This window comes from Leguminivora glycinivorella, chromosome 20 (assembly GCF_023078275.1).
Source record: "Leguminivora glycinivorella isolate SPB_JAAS2020 chromosome 20, LegGlyc_1.1, whole genome shotgun sequence".
Lineage (NCBI taxonomy): Eukaryota > Metazoa > Arthropoda > Insecta > Lepidoptera > Tortricidae > Leguminivora > Leguminivora glycinivorella.
This window is the reverse complement of record NC_062990.1, coordinates 6,464,587-6,489,846: the sequence shown is the minus strand read 5'-3', so window position 1 is coordinate 6,489,846 and position 25,260 is coordinate 6,464,587. Positions and strand designations below refer to the sequence as shown.

The window sequence follows — 25,260 nt, the reverse complement described above, 5'->3', positions numbered from 1 at the left end:
TGAGATTCAAAAACCGGCCAAGAGCGTGTCGGGCCACGCTCAGTGTAGGGTTCCGTAGTTTTCCGCATTTTTCTAAAAAACTACTGAACCTATCAAGTTCAAAACAATTTTCCTAGAAAGTCTTTATAAAGTTCTACTTTTGTGATTTTTTTTCATATTTTTTAAACATATGGTTCAAAAGTTAGAGGGGGGGGGACGCACTTTTTTTATATATAAGGTATATATGTATATTTATGTATTTGTATATATTGGTATAATAGGCTGCATGTTCTAATTATTACTGGGGTAATAATTGAATTGAACTATTTTTTCTTTCTGTACAGTGTTCGTTTGTCTATCATGTTTTTATTACTTTTTTCCTCTCAATTCGCTCAAAGGTTGACTGGAAGAGATCCCTTATAGGGATAAGTTCGCCTTTGTACACCATAACTATACTGTATTTCTATGTCCTAACTTGTCTTATGTACAATAAAGTGTTTACATACATACATTATTTCCGAAAATATTAATATTATCAAAAAACGATCTTAGCAAACCCTTATTCATTTTTTAATACCTATCCAACAATATATCACACGTTGGGGTTGGAATGAAAAAAAATATCAGCCCCCACTTTACATGTAGGGGGGGTACCCTAATAAAACATTTTTTTCCATTTTTTATTTTTGCACTTTGTTGGCGTGATTGATATACATATTGGTACCAAATTTCAGCTTTCTAGTGCTAACGGTCACTGAGATTATCCGCGGACGGACGGACGGACGGACGGACGGACGGACGGACGGACGGACGGACGGACAGACAGACATGGCGAAACTATAAGGGTTCCTAGTTGACTACGGAACCCTAAAAATCGGTCCCCAGCGCTGCAAGTCACCATCAACACGTTGAGATGAGGCCATTTCGTTACACTTTCATTCTTCTGTTTGTGTTGTAATGTGTAAATAGTCCTGTCTGTGTTCACGAATAAATGATAAACAAAGTCTACAAACCCACAGCTGCCCTCGACAGCTGTGACCTGGGTGGCCGAGCGGATTAAGAGGCATCTCCCGCGATAGGAGAGTACGCTGGTTCGGTTCCAGCCTCAGGCACCAGAGGACTTGGTCACTTTTTCTTTCATATATGTAATTTATTTCGGTTTTAAAGTTTACAAACATTTAAGTACGTAACGCTGAAAATAAACTGTCCCAGTAGGCAACATTTGCCGCGAGTGCGAAGTAACAGGGATCAAATACTCGCGTATTTATACCTACCCAAGTATTTTCGTACTCGCATAAAGCCATTTCCTTTATCGTACGATCGTATCTCATATCTAATTTGTCTCAGCGTTGATTCGGGGCGCGGAAAATTTAGAATTCCACCCTTAAACTTATTAGTGCCTTTGATACTGCGATTTTGAATAAAAAGCGGAACGAAGGGTTCAACCGCTTTCTTGGCGACGTGGTTGCATAATTTTAGATTGTATATTTTTTTTTACCCCCACAAACGACGGGGTGTTATAAGTTTGACGTGTCTGTCTGTTTGTGTGTGTGCCTGTCTGTGGTATCGTAGCTCCCGAACGGATGAACCGATTTAGATTTAGTTTTTTTTGTTTGAAAGCTGAATTAGTCGGGAGACTCGGGAGTCATGTTTCATGAAAATCGGCCCACTGTGTCGCGGTCGAGTTTTTTTTTTATTAATTTTGTGGGTATTTTGCATACATTTTATGTTCTATTAAACACAAGCGGGGCTTTTACAATTTTAATCTTAAACTTATTAGTACGTTTGATACCATGAGATTTTCAATAAGAAACGAAGCGAAGGATTTTAACCCTTAGCAACGTGGGTGCATAATTTTAGATTGTCTTTTTTATTTTTTTCCCTCACTAGCTCGGAAACACGTGTTTGTCCTTTAACACCAGCGGGTAAAAACGCATTTTATCCACTAGTGACAGACACGTCAAATTTATAACACCGTCGTCACCGTCGGGGGTAAAAAATGTAGCTTCAAACACACTGAAAAACTAACCATAGACACACAGATATAGCGGATAAAAGCATGCAATGATCACTGAAACACGTCTGCCTTTCTCATTAGCATCCAGACACTACAACACCATACAACCCCCTTCCAAAACGACGTAAGTGCCCTTAACATATGCTACACTTACGCTCTTTACGCATCACTTGACTTAACACAACTCCAAAATGTTCTAAGCACATTGTATAGCGTGTACTGTTTCATTATTTCGCAGCTGTATGGGTTTGCGCCGTAGTTCAGAATGGTCTTAAGAGAAGGGGATGTAAATGGACATAGGACGTGTTGGAAAGAGATAAAAGATAGTGCATACTTGTCGTACTTGTGCAATTGTGGCGTAACGACGGCGACGCGACATAATTACAGGAGGGGAGGTTGTCCATTTGTCCCGACACATTTTTTAACCCCCGACGTAAAAACGACGGGGTGTTATAAGTTTGACGTGTCTGTCTGTGTGTGTGTCTGTCTGTCTGTCTGTCTGTCTGTCTGTCTGTCTGTCTCTGTCTGTCTGTCTGTCTGTCTGTATGTCTGTCTGTTTGTCTGTATGTCTGTGTGTATGTCTGTCTGTGGCATCGCAGCTCGGATGGACCGATTTCAATGTAATTTTTTTGTTTGAAAGCTGAGTTAGTCGTTAGTGTTCTTAGCCATGTTTCATAAAAATCGGTCCACTATGTCGCGGTCGGGGGTTTTTTCAAAATTTAATTTTTTTGTAAAAAAAATTGGCGCAGTACTTCCAAGTTACAGTAAACAAAGTCAAATAACACTTGACCCTAAGATGTCCCCCTAAAGTAAGTAATGTTTAATGTTTCAGGTATACGAATGAGGCGAGTGTTAGTGCGTTTTCACATTATCCGATCCGATATCGGATGCCGGAAGAATTTCCATAGAAAAAATCCAAGATGGCGCCTGTAATGTACGGGATATCGGTCCGACATCCGATATCGGATCGGACAATGTGAAAACGCACTTAGGGTCAACAAAATACATGTAACAACTCTGAAGTTGTAGGCGTCCATACGGAGAGTGCTTACAGGGCTTACCATCAGACGAGCAGCACCTATGCTTGTTTGCCACTGACATACAAACATACAATCATACAATCACGCCTGTATCCCATAAAGGGGTAGGCAGAACACATGAAACTACTAAACCTTCAGTGCCACTCTTGGCAAATAAGGGGTTGAAAGAAAACGAAACTGTGACATTGCAGTGACAGGTTGCCAGCCTCTCGCCTACGCCACAATATAATCCATATGCCACAGTCGCCTTCTACGACACCCACGGGAAGAAAGGGGGTGGTGAAATTCTTAACCCGTCACCACACAGGCCACTGACATAGTGTAAAAAATCTATCGCTAGACTCTCAGTCAGTGACCATCCCTATTCAAGTCATGCGCGGATCCAGGGGGGGGGGTCATGGGGGTCATGACCCCCCCCTGGAGCCTAGGTTGGCCATACAAATAGACCACGTGATCCCCCCCTGGGGCCTGGGCCTTTCCCACGTGACCCCCCCTTGGGCACGAAGCTGGATCCGCGCTTGATTCAAGTAGCAGTTGAGTTGAGGTCCATCTGTTTCAGTCCTAAATGATGTCTCACTGAACTCTCTGGGTGCGTAGCCGAATAGCACAAACGCTCACGAAACGCTCACGAAACGAAACGTTCGTAGATATCTATCTCTATCGCTCTTGCGTATTGGCTCGACAGAGCCAGATTACACTTCGCGGCGTTTCGCTTTCGTTTGGCGTCGTAGAAATGCTCTTTGGCTACGGGGCCTGTTCACGTTCGAAATTCAACGAGTAAACTTCACACTCCGAAGGATGCCAAACACTCTCTTTGACACCCTATCGACATCGGATCAAATGGACAAGCACGTAAGGACTCGAGTAGTAAATACGTGAAAACAAGTGAAACTCGACGCAGTGTCGCCTCTCGCCACGCGTCTCATGGTGCTTGGGTTAAGATACGAACGACAGGCGTTTAGCATTATTTTTAATATTGGGTTGGTAAGAAAGTAATGAGCGATCGATTGAATTCCACATAAAATTTTTGAGAGAGTTCTAGAATCTTCTATGGTCGAAAGTATATAAAGGGCGAGTCGCACAGTTTCTCGTCAGTCATTCACTAGCTGTCGCCGAGCTAATATAAGGAAGAAAATGGACGAATTAAAAGTGCATGTAAGGCATTGCTTACTATATGAATTTCAGTCTGGCCATTCAGCCGCCGAAGCAGTGCGTCATATATGTCAGCGTGTTGCTCCTGAAGTTGTGTCTGAGGCCACGGCGAAACGGTGGTTCCAGCGGTTTCGTAGTGGCGACTTTTCATTATCAGATCAACCTAAGTCTGGTCGACCGGTGAAGATGTAGCCAAATTAAAAAACTTAATTGTAGGAGATCCGAGGCTAACGAGTCGTACTCTTGCTACCGAGTTAGGCTGCTCTCATGTCACCATAGAAACACATTTACACGAGTTGGGAAAAAACTACAAATACAGTGTTTGGATACCGCACGAACTTGATAGAGATCAACTAAACCGCCGTGCCGATATCTGCATACAACTTCTGTCTTTTCGTCGCACATTCAACTGGTTGGACCATCTTATCACTGGAGATGAAAAATGGGTCTTATATATAACACACGCTTATATCACACACGCAAACGTCAGTGGCTAGCTCCAAACGAAAAAGGAATAGAGGCACCAAAAACAGAGCCTCACCCGAAAAAAGTTATGCTGTCCGTTTGGTGGGATATTCATAGTATTATTCACTGGGAACTCCTACCAAGTGGAATGTCTGTTACCGCATCAGTATACTGTAATCAGCTTGAAAATTTAAACCAAAAAATCTGTCAGAATCGTCCACAGCATGCTAAAGTTTTTTTCTTACACGACAATGCTCGCCCACACATTGCAAAAGTGACTCGGCTAAAGCTATTGGAGCTAGGTTGGAAAGTGATACCTCATCCACCGTACTCTCCAGACTTGGCACCTACGGATTACGCATTGTTCAGATCGCTAAGCAATGCCTTGAATGAAAAAAAGTTCGATGATCAAGCCCATCTACGACAGTACATAGCTGAGTTTTTTGAATCTAAACCTAAGAACTTCTTCGCCGATGCTATTCATTCTTTACCAGAACGATGGAGACAAGTAGTATATAACGAAGGCCGTTATATTTTTGATAAATGATTAAAATAATAAATTAAATAAAAATTACAATATTGGTTATGATTCGCTCATTACTTTCTTACCAACCCAATATTAATAATTATAAATTACACATTTATCGTCCTAAGTCCTGAAGTCCTCCTCCTAGAGGGAGTCTCCTTTTAGAGGGACTTTTCCCTCTAAAAGGAGAGCAACGAATCGGATTTTCAACTATTCTGAATTAAAAGTTGCTATTATTTAACAACTAAGTTGCATGATACATAGACTGCTTAAATTGCTTACTATCAGACGAGCAGAATGCTTGTTTGTCACCGCGTAACTGTCGATTATAGAACGAAATTTCATTTTCATTTTCATTTTCTCTGCATTGTGTAATTAAGCATACTAGTGTTCAATTGACGTATGAGAACATATTCTCGTCTGATTATATTGTTTTTATTTAAGTTTAGTTGTGGACACTTGGAGACCTTATACATCTCCAAGATTATGTGTTTAATGTTTAATGTTTATCTTACTTTAATTTTATTGTATAAATCTATATTTCCTTCCTTTGTAACATACGAGCACAGAATATAGTGTCTTACAGCTATGTTTTATTATTTGAATATTTAATTTAGCCTGGCAGCTTAAACATGTCATGCACACTTAAAAGTCTTTGCTGCGGTGGCGTCGTTGATCGGGTCGCCACCTTCCCGAATAAAGGTTGAGGGAGGCGATGGCTGAGATATGCGTCATACTCGTGAACGGGTGCCGTCTGTGAAGACCGGTCTGTTTAAGCTTACTGGGGCTGTTATAACTTAGTAACTTTAATTCTAATTTTTATTAAATTAGGACACTTTGTTCGGTTGTCGTTTGTTTCCTTTCTTTTAGTGAATATTTTAAATATATGATTTTGACTCATGGAGACCATATACATCTCTAAGGAGAATTAGATTAAGTAGATATACATTTTATTTTTAGTTGTGACATTTAGAGTCATTTGCACCTCTAAAGTAATTTTAGACTTTTTTTTTTTTTTTTTTTTTTGTATTTGTACTTTTTATATTAAAATTTAGTGTAGTTCTTGGTTGTAATTCGACATTTAGAGACCTTCTACATCTCTAATTAATTGTATAGAGTTAACTTTAGTTAGAACTTAGAATTAGTATATAATAGTATCAATTGTAATTTCAACTCAATTTTAAATATTTTTTTAAATACCTATGTACATGTGACGTGTAAAAGTGCCCCTGTGGCCTATTTGCTGAATAAATTATTTTGATTTTGATTTTTTGATTTTGAACGTAATTAGAAGGGGAAAATAGTTGGCTATAACGTCTGATTATATGTGAAAAATCGTAACAGCTGCGATCTACAATTTCTATAGGGCCTTGCCAACGACATCATTTTAGGAGATTTTGGGAGTTTTTTTCTTTTTGAGACTTTTTGGGAGATTTAATTTCTAGAATAGTTCCACTTACTCGCCGTCGGATGATGCGTAGTCTGCTTATGCGACGGAAGATCAGTGTAGTGGTTGGTATGATGCCAAATTTTTTTACTTAAAACCGCTGGCGCCTTACTCCTGGGCCACCGGTCTCCCAGACTATGCAGCTAATACGTACACGCCTGAAGAGGCACTTGCCCGCACATAGCTTTTTTACTGTAATTCTTGTGTAGAGTGTTTGTCTGGCCGTGTAATCGCGCTTATGTTCCGTGTTACTTTCAGGGTTCTTTGGGTTTTTACACACTTTTATTTAGCTTCAATAAAAACATTATCTAAGTAGGTAACTAGTGTCTTAACTCTTACTGTAATCGAGTTATTCAAAAATAACTTTTCGCCACATCAACTGTTAAAGACTTACTTTGCTATTCGAAAACAGATAGCTAAATTGCATTTTATCCACAAGAGTGCAAAGTAATTTATACAAATTTTAACTTGATGTTTTAAGCTGGCTGGTAGAATTTACCTATAAATGATGATTTTGAGTCATAAATATTAGATAAATTGCTCTGCTCTCGCCACTCGCTACGCTCGCGGTTCAATATTGGAATCTTTCGCTTCCTCGGGTATCAATATTGACACGTGCGGTTAAACAACAACTTTGCCCCCTTGTAAAACAAATAAGTACTTATTAATAACTGAAGAAGTGAATCGCAACCTTTAGTACTTCCTATTGATATTTATTTTGACATTTTCCGTGCATTGACACAAACTTTTATGTTATTCAATATTAAGTTTTTAAAGTTCTCTAACACTTATCAAATCTTTATTATGTACTAGTTTTTGCCCGCGGTTTCGCTCGCGTTAGAAAGAGACAAAAATAGCCTATATGTCACTTTCCTTCCTAACAACTATCTCCACTTAAAAACTCACTCCGTTTTTCCGTGAAAGACGGACAAACAAACAGACACACACACACTTTCCCATTTATAATATTAGTATGGATACCGGGTGTCTCCTGTTAAAGAGCCTAACTGTCGGATCGTAATTCGCATTAATTTAACGGAAAATAAAAAATAATCTACTTAAATGTGTCCTCTTACGTATTTGTCTAAAATCAAACTTTTGTAATAAGCAACCTATTGTACAATAAATCTATATTAAACGAATAACACACAAGTTCAAGTAGCCAAGATATTCAAATTATTTCCTTGCTTGAACGTAACGAATCGAAAAGGCGGTATTAGGACAGCCAAAGAATAAAGAAGAATAGATGGTAATTTTCATACACGGTTTGAAATCTTTTAATAAGTATCAAATCCATACTAATATTATAAATGGGAAATTGTGTGTGTGTCTATTTGTTTGCCCGTCTTTCACGGCCAAACGGAGCGACGAAATGTCGTGATTTTTTAAGTGGAGATAGTTGAAGGGATGGAGAGTGACTTAAATAGGCAACTTTTTGTCTCTTTCTAATGCGAGCGAAGCCGCAGGCAAAAGCTAGTTTTAAATAAAAGAATGGAAACGGATTATATCGCATATAACGGATGTTTTAACACACCCTGACGTTTCGAACCCTTTTTCAGCGTTCGTGGTCAACGGGAGACAGTCACGCGATATAATTTTATTTCATGAGTAACCATTGCGTTAACCGAATACGATTTTATTCCTGAGTGTTGGTTGGTTTACAGTTCTTTCAGTAAGACACTAAACTAAACCAAATCCATCAATTAATTAAATACAAAATCATTTGTGATTCAAAATCATCATCACTTAAAGATCATTTTTTATAGGTACTACGTTGGTGGCAAACAAGCAAACGGTCCGCCTGATGGAAAGCAATCACCATAACCTATGGACGCCTGCAACTCAAGGAGTGTAACATGCGCGTTGCCAACCCATTAGAAACTTGTACACTCCCTTTTGCTGTGTTAAGTACACAGCAAAAAGGAGTGTACAAGCTCTAAGGAGGGTCCGGGTTGCCGACGACTCACAGGACAATAGACGGAACAAATTACTTCCTACCGTCACCAGCACACCGCACCCTCTGAGCTCTGGCAGCCTTACTTACCGGCATTAATACAACACTATGAGTAGGGTCGAGTGCTATTTGGCTGCGGTCTTCTGTATGGCGGAGGTACTTCCCCAGTTGGGCTCTGCTCTAGATTCGAGCGAGATGATATCCGCTGTACTGTGCCCTACCACACAAGGAACATCATTCGCTAGGCCCTACCTCCTATGGATCCAATCCTACCACCCTCAAGACTTCACAAAATAATTTCATACAAGTTATTACTTGTATGAAATTATTTTTGCACTCTTGTAGATAAAATGCCACTTTCTCATCCGTTTTTGAAGTAAGGTACAGCGGGGAAAATGTAACTGGTCCATTTTTTCCATGTTTTACAATGTTTGCATTGTTAAATAGAGTGTCCACCGGTTATATATGGTAGGCGTGTTCAGTGGATACATGTAGAACTCAACATCATAGTGTAATAATGGTAGAAATGGATCAGTTTTTGTCCCCCAGTCGAGATTTGCCCCACTGTACCTTAAGCACATTTACCATTTGGTGTAGTGTAAAATAATTCCCTATTCTATGACATATTTGAGGGCCGAATCGTTCTGTTTGCATTACTAAGCAGGGCAAACGTTATTCAGAATCTCCTCGCGAACCTTATACAAATTTAAATTGAATTGACTTTAGATTTTATTCTAGAAAAATACCCTTCGGGTTGGAAGGTAAGATGACAGTCACTTTCGTAAAACTAGTGCCTACGCCAGGGTACGTAGCCGAATGGCACAAACGCTCACGAAACGAAACGCTCGTAGATATCTATCTCTATTGCTCTTGCGTATTTGCGCGACAGAGCCAGACTACCTTTCGCGGCGTTTCGTTTTCGTTTCGCGTCGCAGAAATGCCATTCGGTTACGTCACCAGGATCCCCAGGGCCGTGGGCAATGCCGGTATAACGCAAGCACACGGCAACCCTTCTTGTGTTTCGGGATTTAGTAGATATATATCCAACCCTTACAAAAAAATGCGACCGCCTAAAACCGCACCATAAGTAGATGGCGTCACTACAAATTTCTTGTTGCCTTGAGACGACTGTTAGATGGCGTTAAGTGTCACTTTCGAGACATAAATCTTTAAAAGAATATAATGAGGAGTGGAATTCCTTGCCGGCGGCCATATTTCCGAGCTCATATAACCCGGCAACCTTCAAATCAAGAGTGAACAGGCATCTTCTGGGCGAGCTCTCTCCATCGTAGGCCACGTCTTTGCCTTCGGCTAGTCTGTGGTCAAGAGTAAGCCCATTTTATAATAAAAAAAAAAGATTTTTAAAACTCGTAACGACATGCATGTACTTACCACATTGAAAGTTAGTCTAGATTACTCTAGATATAATTATTATTATTTTGTGGTACGGGACGGATACATCTAGTAAATCTATAATTTTTGGTTTCGGATGTCCATGGGTGACAGTGATCGCTTACTATCAGGCCACTTTTCTGCTCATATAACTCCTAACGCATAAAAAACTAAAATACAAACTAGGTACGAAATAAAACTGAGCAATGTAAATTGTTAACATGGCTTGTATAGTATGAATTTTTTGAAACGAACGTTTCTAAACAAAGGCATTGTTCCTTTTGTGTTGAGCAAGAGCTTCTGTTTAGGCACGTGCTAAGACAACAAGTTAGTTTAAAAAGCAACTGTATCCTGATAATTGTAAGGTTCAAATCTGTGCAGTAGCAAATTTGAGATAGATTGTTTTGGAAATGTGAAGCGATATAAACGAGGAGTGTCCTTTCAAAAGGACTTATTTCTATAAGTCAACAGAGGTTATTTCTCTAGGAAGACATAGATGAAAATAACCTCTGTCGACTTATAGAAATAAGTCCTTTTGAAAAGATACTCCTCAAACATGAGTCAGTCAGTTATTCTGATAAAGTGATGTAACAAACTGAGATATTGAGTCAAACGGGAATAACCCGTTGTATGAAATGGTGCCAGATTTAAATAAAATAAAATAATAATAATAAAATGCTTTAATTGCACACTACAAAAATAAAACATAAATAGAAACAGATACAAAGTGGTAGGTAACAACAGGCGGCCTTATCGCTAATAAATTAATAGTTTAAAAAACACTATAAAACACGCTTTTATAAATGCACGTAAAAGCCAAAAATAAATTATGGATCGTTCAAGTTGTCTCTATTTGTGAGCTGAAGTTTAAAAACTATGTGCTTTTAATTATAATATTTGATTGTAAAAGCGTGGGGCGCTGGAACAGGAAAGACTTTTTGTATAACCACAGCATATATAAGTATAACTTGCTGATAAATCAAATTATGCTATGTTACGGGAAGGAGGTTACACAGATTGACGCGCTAACTGGAGTTGCAGCATGACTAGTAGGTTCTACATTAAACAGTCAAATCAATTAAAAGTCAGTGTTCAAAGTAGGTACCAGTTTGTCGAACTCAGACAAAATATGCGCTAGTAGCGAGGAGAGTCGACAGTCACCGACACTTAGAACGCCGCTTTTTTCCGGTAATCAAAGTACAAAAGGGGAAAGTGTCTACAGTGACAGGATGCAGAGTTCTTGTTCGTGGACGAGATATCTTTGGTTCTCTTTGGTAACCCTTAGGCGGCATATGTAAACGTTATGTTCTTATGCAACTTCATTCGCCAGGAAGTTCGAATTAGTATTTGTTTACAAGAAAGTCTTTCCTGTTCCAGCGCCCCACGCTTTTACAATCAAATATTATAATTAAAAGCACATAGTTTTTAAACTTCAGCTCACAAATAGAGACAACTTGAACGATCCATAATTTATTTTTGGCTTTTACGTGCATTTATAAAAGCGTGTTTTATAGTGTTTTTTAAACTATTAATTTATTTTATACTTTTTAGTCATTAATAATGAAATAAATACCTTTTAACATTTATACATAAAATTATTTCAAGTAGGCGGATTTTACATGCCATTTCTGGCTTAACGTGTACTTATTGCTAATTGCTACTTAATAATAACTAGCGGCTACCTTCTTATTACGGTATTATCATAAAAATGTTTATACCTAGTAAGTTATCCGTAAAAGATAGACAATATAGACATGTGCCATCGCGGACTTTTTGAAGACATTAGAGAGACATACTTTCGCCATACATTGTTTTGAAGCTCTCAGCTAGTGGGATTTTGTTTGACTCGATTAGAAAATATTGTCACATTTCAACTAATTCAAACAAAATTTAAGTATTTCTTTTTTGCCGAGCCCCCTTTATTTGCACTTAAGGGTCACAGGAAAACTATTACCCAACTTATTTTAAATACAACGTTGATCTTTCTTTTATGCGGGGGGCTTTGCCCCCGAGCCCCCCTTTGTTTGCTCTGAAAGGTCACAAGAAAACGCTAACCCAACTTATTTTAAATACTACGTTAATCTTTCTTTTATGCGGGGGGCTTCGCCCCCCGAGCCCCCCTTTTCGTTACTCTTAAGGGTAACAAGAAAACCCTAACCCAACTTATTTTAAATACAACGTTTATCTTTCTTTTATGCGGGGGCTTCGCCCCCGAGCCCCCTTTGTTTGCTCTTAAAGGTCACAAGAAAACACTAACCCAACTTATCTTAAATACTACGATGATCTTTCTTTCATGCGGGGGGCTTCGCCCCCCGAGCCCTCCTTTGTTTGCTCTTAAAGGTCACAAGAAAACCCTAACCCAACTTATTTTAAATACTACGTTGATCTTTCATTTATGCGGGGGGCTTCGCCCCCCGAGCTCCCCTTTTCGTTACTCTTAAGGGTCACAAGAAAACCCTAAACCAACTTATTTAAAATACAACGTTGATCTTTCTTTCATGCGGGGGCTTCGCCCCCCGAGCCCCCCTTTGTTTGCTCTTAAAGGTCACAAGAAAACGCTAACCCAACTTATTTTAAATACTACGTTAATCTTTATTTTATGCTGGGGGCTTCGCCCCCCGAGCCCCCCTTTTCGTTACTCTTAAGGATCACAAGAACACCCTAACCCAACTTATTTTAAATACTACGTTGATCTTTCTTTCATGCGGGGGCTTCGCCCCCGAGCCCCCCTTTGTTTGCTCTTAAAGGTCACAAGAAAACGCTAACCCAACTTATCTTAAATACTACGTTGATCTTTCTTTCATGCGCGGGGGCTTCACCCCCCGAGCCCCCCTTTGTTTACTCTTAAAGATCACAAGAAAACGCTAACCCAACTTATTTTAAATACTACGTTAATCTTTCTTTTATGCGGGGGGCTTCGCCCCCCGAGCCCCCCCCTTTGTTTACTCTTAAAGGTCACAAGAAAACGCTAACCCAACTTATCTTAAATACTACGTTGATCTTTCTTTCATGCGGGGGCTTCGCCCTCCGAGCCCCCTTTTCTTTACTCTTAAGGAACACAAGAAAACCCTAAACCAACTTATTTTAAATACAACGTTGATCTTTCTTTCATGAGGGGGCTTCGCCCCCGAGCCCCCCCTTTGTTTGCTCTTAAATGTCACAAGAAAACGCTAACCCAACTTATTTTAAATACTACGTTGATCTTTCTTTCATGCGGGGGGCTTCGCCCCCGAGCCCCCCTTTGTTTGCTCTTAAGGATCACAAGAAAACCCCAAACCAACTTATTTTAAATACAACGTTGATCTTTCTTTCATGCGGGGGGCTTCGCCCCCGAGCCCCCTTTGTTTGCTCTTAAATGTCACAAGAAAACGCTAACCCAACTTATCTTAAATACTACGTTGATCTTTCTTTTATGCGGGGGGCTTCGCCCCCGAGCCCCCTTTTCGTTACTCTTAAGGGTCACAAGAAAACCCTAAACCAACTTATTTAAAATACAACGTTGATCTTTCTTTCATGCGGGGGCTTCGCCCCCGAGCCCCCTTTGTTTGCTCTTAAAGGTCACAAGAAAACGCTAACCCAACTTATTCTAAATACAACGTTGATCTTTCTTTCATGCGGGGGCTTCGCCCCCGAGCCCCCCTTTGTTTGCTCTTAAAGGTCACAAGAAAACGCTAACCCAACTTATCTTAAATACCACGTTGATCTTTCTTTCATGCGGGGGGCTTCGCCCCCCGAGCCCCCCCTTTATTTGCTCTTAAAGGTCACAAGAAAACGCTAACCCAACTTATTCTAAATACTACGTTGATCTTTCTTTCATGCGGGGGCCTTTTCTTTACTCTTAAGGATCACAAGAAAACCTTAACCCAACTTATTTTAAAAACAACGTTGATCTTTCTTTTATGCGGGGGCTTCGCCCCCCGAGCCCCCCTTTGTTTGCTCTGAAAGGTCACAAGAAAACGCTAACCCAACTTATTTTTCCTTTCCTAATAATGAACCCTAGCCTCTTGTAGCAGTCACAAGCTAATGTTATCATATGCTCGTGGAAGTTTAGATGCGAATCGAGAATGACGCCCAGATCGCAAAGTTATAAGTTTGACGTGTCTGTCTGTCTGTCTGTCCGTCTGTCTGTCTGTCTGTCTGTTTGTCTGTCAACTTATCTTAAATACTACGTTGATCTTTCTTTCATGCGGGGGGCTTCGCCCCCCGAGCCCCCCTTTGTTTGCTCTTAAATGTCACAAGAATACGCTAACCCAACTTATTTTAAATACTACGTTGATCTTTCTTTCATGCTTCCCCCTCGAGCCCCCCCTTTTTTCTGTTCTTATCTTCCGCCACCATCATCAGGCCTTGAAACCTAATCGTAGTCATAGTTCATTACAAGACTTTTCTAAGAAGCCCAAAAACAGCTATGATACGATGTTCCATCATGTAGTTCCAGTTCATATCTTCCGGCTCCATCATCAGACCTTGAATTCTAATCGTAGTCAAAGTTCATTACAAGACTTTTCTAAGAAGCCCAAAAACAGCTATGATACGATGTTCTATCATGTAGTTCCAGTTCATATCTTCCGGCTCCATCATCAGACCTTGAAACCTAATCGTAGTCAAAGTTCATTACAAGACTTTTCTAAGAAGCCCAAAAACAGCTATGATACGATGTTCCATCATGTAGTTCCAGCTCATATCTTCCGGCTCCATCATCAGACCTTGAAACCTAATTGTAGTCAAAGTTCATTACAAGACTTTCCTAAGAAGCCCAAAAACAGCTATGATACGATGTTCCATGATGTAGTTCCAGTTCATATCTTCCGGCTCCATCATCAGACCTTGAAACCTAATCGTAGTCAAAGTTCATTACAAGACTTTTCTAAGAAACCCAAAAACAGCTATGATACGATGTTCCATCATGTAGTTCCAGTTCATATCTTTCGGCTTCATCATCAGACCTTGAAACCTAATTGTAGTCAAAGTTCATTACAAGACTTCTCTAAGAAACCCAAAAACGGCTATGATACGAGGTTCCATCATGTAGTTCCAGTTCATATCTTCCGACTCCATCATCAGATCAGCTCAACAGTACCATATTATTGTATTGTCATCGGAACTACATATAGCTGCCAATTTTCATTACGCTACGACTCCTGGAAGATGGTTAAATTAGCCTCCGCAGATTCCATTACATACATAGTTACATACACGACGACCTAATAAAAGCGTGTTAAAAAATTTGACTCATTTTAGTCCATTTTTACCCGACTACGGCAACGCAAAATGAGGGTTATGGTTTTGACTGGTATGTATGTTTGTTGTTATTCTAATCTATTAAACGAGCAATTCTTGTTTATTTATTTATTTATATATACCGGATGTCTCGTAAACAGGTCTAAAGATTTCGATTTTTTGTTATGTGGGGGTAAAAAAGCAATCTAGCTTTGTCTTAGGTCCCGGATAACGCGAATTTTCGAGTTTTCGAATTTCGAAGGAAGCGGAAGAATAATAATTTTAAGCACAAATACGTTTTTTTTTTATGAGGAACAGGTAAACCATTTGACCGCAATCTCACCTGATGGAAAGTGCCGATGCAGTCTAGGATGAAGCGTTACACATTCATTCTTGATTTTCGGAATCATCATCATCCTCCTTGCGTTATCCCGGCATTTGCCACGGCTCATGGGAGCCTGGGGTCCGCTTTGACAACTAATCCCATGATTTGGCGTAGGCACTAGTTTTTACGAAAGCGACTGCCATCTGACCTTCCCACCTTATTGGAATTAGTCCGGTTTCCTCACGATGTTTTCCTTCCCTTTCGGAATATTTTTGTAAAAATCACCACTAAACCACAGTATAATAAAGAGTATTATACAGTATGGCCACTCCCGCTCCCCGATGAAAGTGCCGCCCATCCCCTCTCGGTTACCTCACAGTTACCGTCTGTCAAAAACGCGAACAGTCGACCTGTCATATATTATGTCACTCATACAAGCATAGTACGCGTTCACCTACACGAGCTTAGACTGTGTGCTAGGAACGCGCCTCTTTCATATATTTAATCGCCAGTGTCCGAGGTGTGACTAAACTAAACCTATATGTGAGTGTGTTTAGTAAAACGTCCCACTTTGTCGGTTACCATTAAGGCGAGATTTACTTGTACCTTTATATGAATAAACTGACAAAGCGGCTTTATAGCAATCGAGAAATTGGGACGTTTTCCCGTGCACACTCACATATTATAAATGATAATATTTTATAAATAGATAATAAGTACATACATACGTTAGTTGCTATTGTTATAATTTCTAGATTTTTTTTAATTATTATTTAATAACCTCTAGTGTAAAATTTCTTTAATTATTTTATTTCATTTCTTATAACCTCTGGTGCTCATTAGGGGAATCCCCCCAATTTATATCTTTAATCGAGTTCAAATAACCAATATAAATTATGTATTTGACTACACACAGATTATACACATCCCAAGGTCGTCTTATGCTGGTTTTAAACTCCGATCTATTGAGACCATTGAATTTTTTTTTTTTTTTTTTTCAATATGAGCCCGATTGTTTGCGTCAACGTATTTGATTTATTTAAACCTGGTAACACTTTCAGCATACGACGGGTTACTCCCGTGTTATCGCTGTTGAAATTATGACGCCATTTTGAAGTATATAAGGATTTTCTCTGGAGATGGGAAACAGTGCAAAACGATCAAGGATACTTTAAAGACTTGTTCAATTGTTTTTTTTTTTGTGTTTTGAAATCCAAACAAAGTCACAGTAAGTATTAACCTTATAGTTAAGGCATTGACATTGATAAGATAAGACCAGTGGCATTCATATGTATGAAGGGGAGGTTCAGTTTACCGCATGAGTTAAAAAATAGTAGGTAGCTGAAAGGAAAATGGACACTTAAGTATGTATGGGCGGTGTCCCGTGGATGTATACTGATGAGGTATATATTATTTGAAAGCTCTTAATTGTAGTATTAATTTGTTGTATGCGATCAACTTCAAATAACTTGCATGGACCGATATATAAAAAAATAAAGTAAAGTGCATTAGGGTAATTCCGAAAGTCATGTCGAATAAATTAATGTAAATGGTTTAGTTTAGTTTGATTCACGGCAGGCCCTTTGTAAACAAATCGCGGAACAGATACATCAATGTCATAAAGAAAATTAAAAAAAAACTGTAAAGCATACATATGGATTTTTCTGTGTTTACTTTATGTCAAAGTGCTGTACACTTGGGGCAAATTGTCGTGTTCCCTATTAATCAGTTTTTTTTCCAGATATGCCTAACAAGCCAGTAGGCGGCAACGCCATGTCACCCAAGCACGGAGCTATGATAGCACCTGGAGGCTGCTGCACCCCCTTTTTACCCCCATTCCCCCCACAAATCCTAGTCCCGAAGCCATGGGAAAAACCGGGCATTTTCGGACCTATCACTGGTTGCATGTCAGGAAAGAAGTAGACAAGGCCTGTATAATGTACGCATATTTGTAATAAAGATATGTGGTTCTGACAACCTATTTTCATTTTAAGTTTTTATATTAAAGGAAAAATCCAAATATTCACCCTTCCGGCGGGCCTTGAACCCCCAACAACCGCAGACCGGGTAGCCGCTCTAAAACCAATTGAGCTACGGGAGCTGGATGTGTGCGAATTTATCCATGCCTTCCCTTAATTGAATAGGTAAAGTTTTTAGAAGATAGGCAAATAATAATTTTTTCCCCTCACTAGCTCTGAAACACGTATTTTAATTCCAGCGTTTCGTGTACGTAACATCGCACAGGATTTCGTGTACATACGTAACACTTGATTAATTGTATAATTATAGGTATATAAATACCTAATGAGAAATTTCTTTATTGCATAAATGAATAAAACAAATAAAAAACATAATAAATCTACTTAAAACTAAATACTTAACCTACTTATAAATAAAAAATTTGACCTAAATCGCCGTCAATGGGCAAGGTACCCAGAAGGCTGGCAGCATTTCCACGCTGTATAGCGATACTTATACGTTGCGCGAAATACTGGCCAGCCCTCTGGTCGCCTGAGGTCTCTATCAGGCGAGACGACAAATCCTTGTACAAATGACGGGCACTGGGCCCCCATGGCCCCAAGGTCTCAACGCCAAACGCCGCAAATATGTAGCTAGTTCCTAGGGTGGCATATTTGCGGCGTTTGATGCTTTCGGCTGCGGATGCCGCAGCGCCAGCAGCAACGCTGGTGCCCGGAACATGGGACGGCGCCAGTGTATCAACACAAGTAGCGTCCCAAACTAACGTCCGACCCATGCTCCAAGGCACCAGTGTCATACCGTCAGGCCTCTTGCCGTCGTCCCTAGCCAGGCCGGTGGGCTCCAGGACTGCTGGCAGTTTCGCGCTGACAAGGGCCCGACGGATAACATCATTGATACTGGCGTGGCGCGGGATCCTTCCAGCGCTTCGGGCGCATGAGAGGCCATGGTGACCCAATGTGTCCACCATGGTACCGCATTGACAGCGATGAGGCTGGTTTGTTGATGCCCCCAAACGCAAGCTAGCTGCTAGGCAAAAGGTGGTGTTATCCAGCAGAGTCCCAATGTTTGATGATGGTAAGGCCTGTAGCCACAGACCCGACTCCCACTCCGTAGTCGCAAGGAGACGAGCTCGGTCTGTCGAACTAGTTGACGTATTTAAAAGGTTTTCCCGTACTAGTCGACAGAGCGGCTCGTCCCATTGCCTCTGCGAACAGAGATTGGCAGGCGGGTCCGTGTTTGGACAGGTTATGGACCAAACGTTCTTGGCCTCGGAGCAGTGTGCGGCTTCTAAAGAACCAATTGAAGGCTCTAATATTTTACCTATAAGGCTTTGAGCACCATGCACCGAGGACAAGAACGCAGGTAGAGCAACACAAGAAATTTTGCGGATACCCAGGCCGCCAAACCTAATAGGCAGGCTAGCCTGGGTCCAAGTTCTGTCGTCAAAATGGATATTGAAGATGGAGGTGATTGTTTCAATGACTAACATATCTAATTTTGATACCAAAGTTGGGTATTTCCAAAGATGAGTTCCGCGGAGTATGTACGTAAATTTATATACCTAATTAAATTAACCTTTTTTTTTCTTTCGTGTATGATATCTATCAATTTATAAATTAACCTACTTATGTAATTAAATTAACCTGCAAAGTTCAAATTTATACTTCTATAGAAGTATTATAATTTTATATACCGTGTTTTTTTTTTGTTTTCGCTAATTTCTAGTTTTACGAAAGACGTCACTAGTTTTACGAAAGCGACTGCCATCTGACCTTCCAACGTAAAGGGTAACTAGGCCTTATTGGCATTAGCCCGGTTTCTTCACGATGTTTTCCTTCACCGAAAAGCGACTGGCAAATATCAAATGACATTTCGCACATAAGTTCCGAAGAACTCATTGGTACGAGTCGGGGTTCGACCTCCGGAACCGTGACCTCCGGATCGAAAATCGCACGCTCTTACCGCTAGGCCACCAGCGCTTCTTCTCTACGTTTCTGTATTCATGAAAAAAAAAAAATTAAACACTTTTGTCGCTAAAATGTAAGCACTTTTCTTCATTACTTTATTGTTTATCTTTGGAATACTTACTGTACGGCGTATTAAGTACCTAAGGCCCACATGCCCCAATCACTTAACTCAGGGTTAGTGGGCTGTCATGTGTCAAATTCCATAATACATATATAAAATCCTCTATTTTCGTTGGTGCAAGTGGCCCTATAGGGTATTCAAATATCACTCCGATATCAACTTTTTCGTATCAGCCTATTTCTCAAGCTATCAATTTAAAATACAAGTGTTACGATGATATAACACAATACTTTCCGCACGCGAGCCTGGCCACTCATCAATGAAATGCACTAATATGACGCGTGCGCGTTCTCGCACGGTACGGTAAAAAATGGATCAATGCCCATGTATCGACAAAAACTACTTTCGTTGTATAATATTGGAATTGTTTTAATAATGCTGAATGTTTGTGTTAGGAATAAATCAAATTACATTATGAAGTATTTTTTGTAAATTGGAATAGATATCTTCCCATAGAAAAAATCAAAAAATACACAATAAAATAATTTGATTTGTTCCCTAGTTGTATAAGTCTTTTTTGATTGGTTTCTCTTCTTTTAAGTAGTTTCTTTACGAGTAGAATAAAAACTAAATTCCTGACATGACCGCCGATGGTTTTTATTCCGTTGCCGGACCATCAAGATCTCCAACATTTCCTGAGGATACCTCGTAGAAAGGCGAAATACATGTAGAGTTTCGTATTTTACCACCACCACCTTTTTGCGCATTTATTTTTGTGGTGGGAAACATGAATTCCATAGTATAAAAAGGCGCAAGTAAGGATTAAGAAAAATAATGTTTTTGATTTTGATAAGCAATCTCATCACGCTTTTGCAGCAGCACTTATGATTACCATGTGTAATAAACATTATAGGTAAGTACCCTCAGAGCTGCCAGAGTATGGAGAACATGTCATTGATATACACCGAAAACATCGAAGGGGATAAAACAGAACCTTGCGAAACTCCGTCGTTGACATACATGCTAAATGTATATCTACTGCGACTCATATGAATTTGTCGGACTAAAAACAAGCCATCCATTTACATAGCCTCTCGGGCAGTCTAAGTCAGTGCCAAACCCAATCAAACGCCTTTGCTACTTCTAGTTTAATCCCTCAAGTGGACTCTCAAAACCCAATCACGGTAAGGGTGGTCTTGTACGGTAGCGTGATACAGCTTATCGCGTGGAACACTAGAAGATCATCAACTCAGGGACTATACGAAAGCCATACGGACGATCGGTGACCAAAACCTATTGAGACATTTCAACATTCAACGCTCCTCTTAAGAGCTTTGTTTTGATGATACGATCTATGATAGTCATTGGAGAGAAGGGAGCTAATAGCTATAGGCCGATTAATTGAATGAGTTCGCTCTATAATTTTGTAGAATCCACCGTTTCCATTTCTTCTCCATCAGCTGACTCGTTTTTTTAGGTAAAAATAAATCTACCTATATAACTATTCCGTAAACCGTTATATCTATAACTAATAGACCGTCTAATCAATCATATTTCTTTATTTCATTATCATGTAATCCTAAAATGGCGTTGAGAAAAAATCACTTTCTTTGTTCAGTGCAATGGAAACGCATACATAACCTATATTTCCTTCCTTTCGTACTAGTTATATAGCAGTTAGCCGAGTGTGAACTCATAATCGAAGACCGGGGCTAGTTGAAGGAGGTCAAATTATTTATTAAAAATATTGATAAGGTTGGTACTGATAAAGTTGAACGAACTTAGTTGAGAGTGAAGTGTCGTGAACTGTGCACGTGCAGTGAGTTTTCTTGATTTTAATGGTCATATTTTGCTCCAAAGTGGTTATACATACATACATACAATCACGCCTATATCCCATAAAGGGGTAAGCATAAATGAAACTACTCAAGATTCAGTGACACTCTTGGCAGTAAGGGGTAGAAAGAAAACGAAATTGTGAATTTGTGACATTGCAGTGACAGGTTGCCAGCCTTTCGCCTACGCCACAATTTAACCCATATCCCACAGTCGACTTCTAGACCCACGGGACAAAAAAGAGGGGTGGTAAAATCTTAAGCCGTCACCATACGGGCACAGTGGTTGTTTACACATATAATAAACAAAAAGTTCTTCGGGTATAAATATGTCATGGTTTTTTTAGTCTAATATCGTTCAGCGCAAAGTGTGAGCCATGAGTAATTATAGTCTTATTAATTGTATTAAAATATTGGGTTGGTAAGAAAGTAATGAGCGAATCATAACCAATATTGTAATTTTTATTTAATTTATTATTTTAATCATTTATCAAAAATATAACGGCCTTCGTTATCTAGTACTTGTCTCCATCGTTTTGGTAAAGAATGAATAGCATCGGCGAAGAAGTTCTTAGGTTTAGATTAAAAAAACTCAGCTATGTATTGTCGTAGATGGGCTTGATCATCGAACTTTTTTTCATTCAAGGCATTGCTTAGCGATCTGAACAATGCGTAATCCGTAGGTGCCAAGTCTGGAGAGTACGGTGGATGAGGTATCACTTTCCAACCTAGCTCCAATAGCTTTAGCCGAGTCACTTTTGCAATGTGAGGGCGAGGATTGTCGTGTAAGAAAAAAACTTTAGCATGCTGTGGACGATTTCTGACAGATTTTTTGGTTTAAATTTTCAAGCTGATTACAGTATACTAATGCGGTAACAGTCATTCCACTTGGTAGGAGTTCCCAGTGAATAATACCATGAATATCCCACCAAACGGACAGCATAACTTTTTTCGGGTGAGGCTCTGTTTTTGGTGCCTCTATTCCTTTTTCGTTTGGAGCTAGCCACTGACGTTTGCGTGTGTGATTTATATATAAGACCTATTTTCCATCTCCAGTGATAAGATGGTCCAACCAGTTGAATGTGCGGCGAAAAGACAGAAGTTGTATGCAGATATCGGCACGGCGGTTTAGTTGATCTCTATCAAGTTCGTGCGGTATCCAAACACTGTATTTGTAATTTTTTCCCAACTCGTGTAAATGTGTTTCTATGGTGACATGAGAGCAGTCTAACTCGGTAGCAAGAGTACGACTCGTTAGCCTCGGATCTCCTTCAATTAAGGTTTTAAATTTGGCTACATCAATCTTCACCAGTCGACCAGACTTAGGTTGATCTGATAATGAAAAGTCGCCACTACGAAACCGCTGGAACCATCGTTTCGCCGTGGCCTCAGACACAACTTCAGGAGCAACACGCTGACATATATTACGCACCGCTTCGGCGGCTGAATGGCCAGACTGAAATTCATATAGTAAGCAATGCCTTACATGCACTTTTAATTCGTCCATTTTCTTCCTTATATTAGCTCGGCGACAGCTAGTGAATGACTGACGAGAAACTGTGCGACTCGCCCTTTATATACTTTCGACCATAGAAGATTCTAGAACTCTCTCAAAAATTTTATGTGGAATTCAATCGATCGCTCATTACTTTCTTACCAACCCAATAATTCTAATGAACAAATAATCTAAATCTAATTAGCGCCCTTAGTCATAGTGCCTAAGATACTGGCAGCATTTCCTCACTGGATAATAATATTCTATTACATGTACAAACTTAGATAAGCAAAAAGTTCACAGTATTTTTAATTTGGAGCAAAGTAGAACCGTTTTATGGTAACATTTTCTTTGTTTTATATGTAATTTTGTGCACTGTTTTCACAACTACTTATGTTACTTAAACTGAAATTATTTTGTTTTAATCATAAAAACATGAATATAAATACTTCCAGGTTCCTTATAAATACTTATTACTTATTTATTGATAAACAGGATTTTACATGATCTTCATAATATACTCTTATTTAAGAATAGTATTTAATAGACGGCACATTTAAATAAATTTGAATAAACAATAACATAATTATATTTATTCTGAAATGTTTAACATATAAAATTCACCCCTTTGTTAATTAAAGAGATTTAATGTAAAAATAACAAAAAACGTATTAACTAAAACGTGGAAATTATTTATTTCAAGCAATAAAAAAAATACCCGTATTATGTTCGTTAAGGTATTTTAAAGATTTCTTCCAAGTTCCAATACATAACTCCCAAACCCAAACCAAACTGAGTATTTTATTCTGGTTTGTTTAATGCATTTATATATTTATCGTTTTACTTTGATATAGTACTTATACATACTAATAATAATACTAAGCAAAATATTTATTTATTTACGCGCAAATCCTAATAAACATAATTGCTCTCAATTCATCTATCGCTAAGATAACCTAAAAACCTATGAACTTTGTTTACTCTGTTCCAGATATTTATACAATGCTGCCAATACTACTACTAATGTTATCAACAGCTTTGGCAGACAACTGCTCCTATATATACGACGGCATGCAATACACTAGAACATCAATACTTACTATAAAAGGTTTACCAACCAACCTAGTGTTTAACCCAAACAATAAGGATCTTCACTTCACCCTGATTGATCTAGAATCTCTACAGAACGACGATGTTCAAACTAAAATGGATCAATACATACTTAGAAATGGAGAACCGATAAAAATTGACGATGTTAACGGACAAGCAGCAGCGGTAGACGTTAAAAATGATAGAGTATACATAGGCACTGATGATGGATTGACTTTGTTAAACAAAACTGACAAAGCTAACTTTGTTAGTTTAAAGGACGAGGATATAGTCCAAGTATTCAAACCGAACCATGGAGACGATTTATACGTTGTCGTATTCCCGAACAATGAAGTATTTAAAATAAATTTAAAGAAGAATGAAAAAAGAAGAGTTCAATACGTGCCTTGTGCTTTTATCATAGCAGTCGACGCTGATGATAATATATTCTACGAATGTGATTCTAAATACGTCAAGGTTCTTCTAAAAGGGTTCCATGAACCTATTGAATTTGTTGGTATAGCTAAAAATGCTGCAAGAGCTATTGCTATTGAAGATAATCATAGAGTAGTTTTAGCTGCTAACGATGGTTTATATCACCTGAAATCAGATAATCTGATTCCTAAGAAGCTAATGAACCTAGATTTCGTGCCTGCAGGCATTGCGTTTGATGATGACGACTTCTTTGTGTCTACGAATGGGATCGTGTACAAATACAGTAATGATGAATGTGAGGAATAAATTATTTGTGCATTGTGATTCGTTTATTTTCCCTTTTCCTTTTAGATACTTAACCCTAAGTTTTATGATATCATAAGTAAATATTTTTTCACTACACCAACTGATAAAGGCTCTTTGCTATTCGAAAACAGATAGCAAAATTGCATTTTATCCACAAGAGTGTAAAAAAAAAGTGCAAAGTAATTTCATACAAATCTATTATAAATAAGTAGGTAGGTATGGGTTTTCCATAACCTCTTGCTGTCCAATGTACATTATATTTGGTTTCAATGGAAATTTAACTGTCATGTAAACAAATAAAGGGGCATTTATATTGTTTAAAAAAAATCTAACAAATGAAACTCAACTCAATTTCAAGTAGTTAGAATCTAAATTCTCTAGCAAAAATTTTGTATGGTGGGCGTTACGAGGATAATCATGTTTTTGATACTTATACATGACATCTTGGAAATAATCGCTCTAAAAAAACTAGTTTGTGTCCCTTAACTTTTGAACCATGTGCCAAAGTAACAATATAAGTACGTCAAATCGAGAAAGTAAAGATTAGTAAAGACTTTCAAGGAAAACTACCCCTA

At 38.9% G+C, this 25,260-nt stretch overlaps 1 protein-coding gene and 1 long non-coding RNA gene across 5 annotated transcripts; both read left to right on the top strand.

Moving 5' to 3' along the window:
* The first annotated feature begins 16,577 nt into the window (after nt 1-16,577).
* Nucleotides 16,578-17,494, top strand: LOC125236909. Its single transcript, XR_007178251.1, has 2 exons — nt 16,578-16,745; nt 17,259-17,494. It is a non-coding gene; the product is annotated as an uncharacterized LOC125236909 (long non-coding RNA).
* Nucleotides 17,495-21,217: 3,723 nt separating this feature from the next.
* Nucleotides 21,218-24,698, top strand: LOC125237217. 4 transcript variants are annotated; one of them, XM_048144216.1, is made up of 2 exons: nt 21,218-21,280; nt 23,847-24,698. In XM_048144216.1, exon 2 carries the CDS (start codon nt 23,858-23,860, stop codon nt 24,683-24,685), a length of 828 nt encoding a protein of 275 aa, XP_048000173.1. In that variant the 5' UTR covers nt 21,218-21,280; nt 23,847-23,857; the 3' UTR covers nt 24,686-24,698. The 4 variants fall into 4 exon arrangements, with proteins under 4 accessions (XP_048000173.1, XP_048000172.1, XP_048000174.1 ...); XM_048144215.1 differs by having other exon boundaries at nt 21,234-21,344; XM_048144217.1 differs by lacking the exon at nt 21,218-21,280 and adding an exon at nt 21,413-21,431.
* The last annotated feature ends 562 nt before the right edge of the window (nt 24,699-25,260 follow it).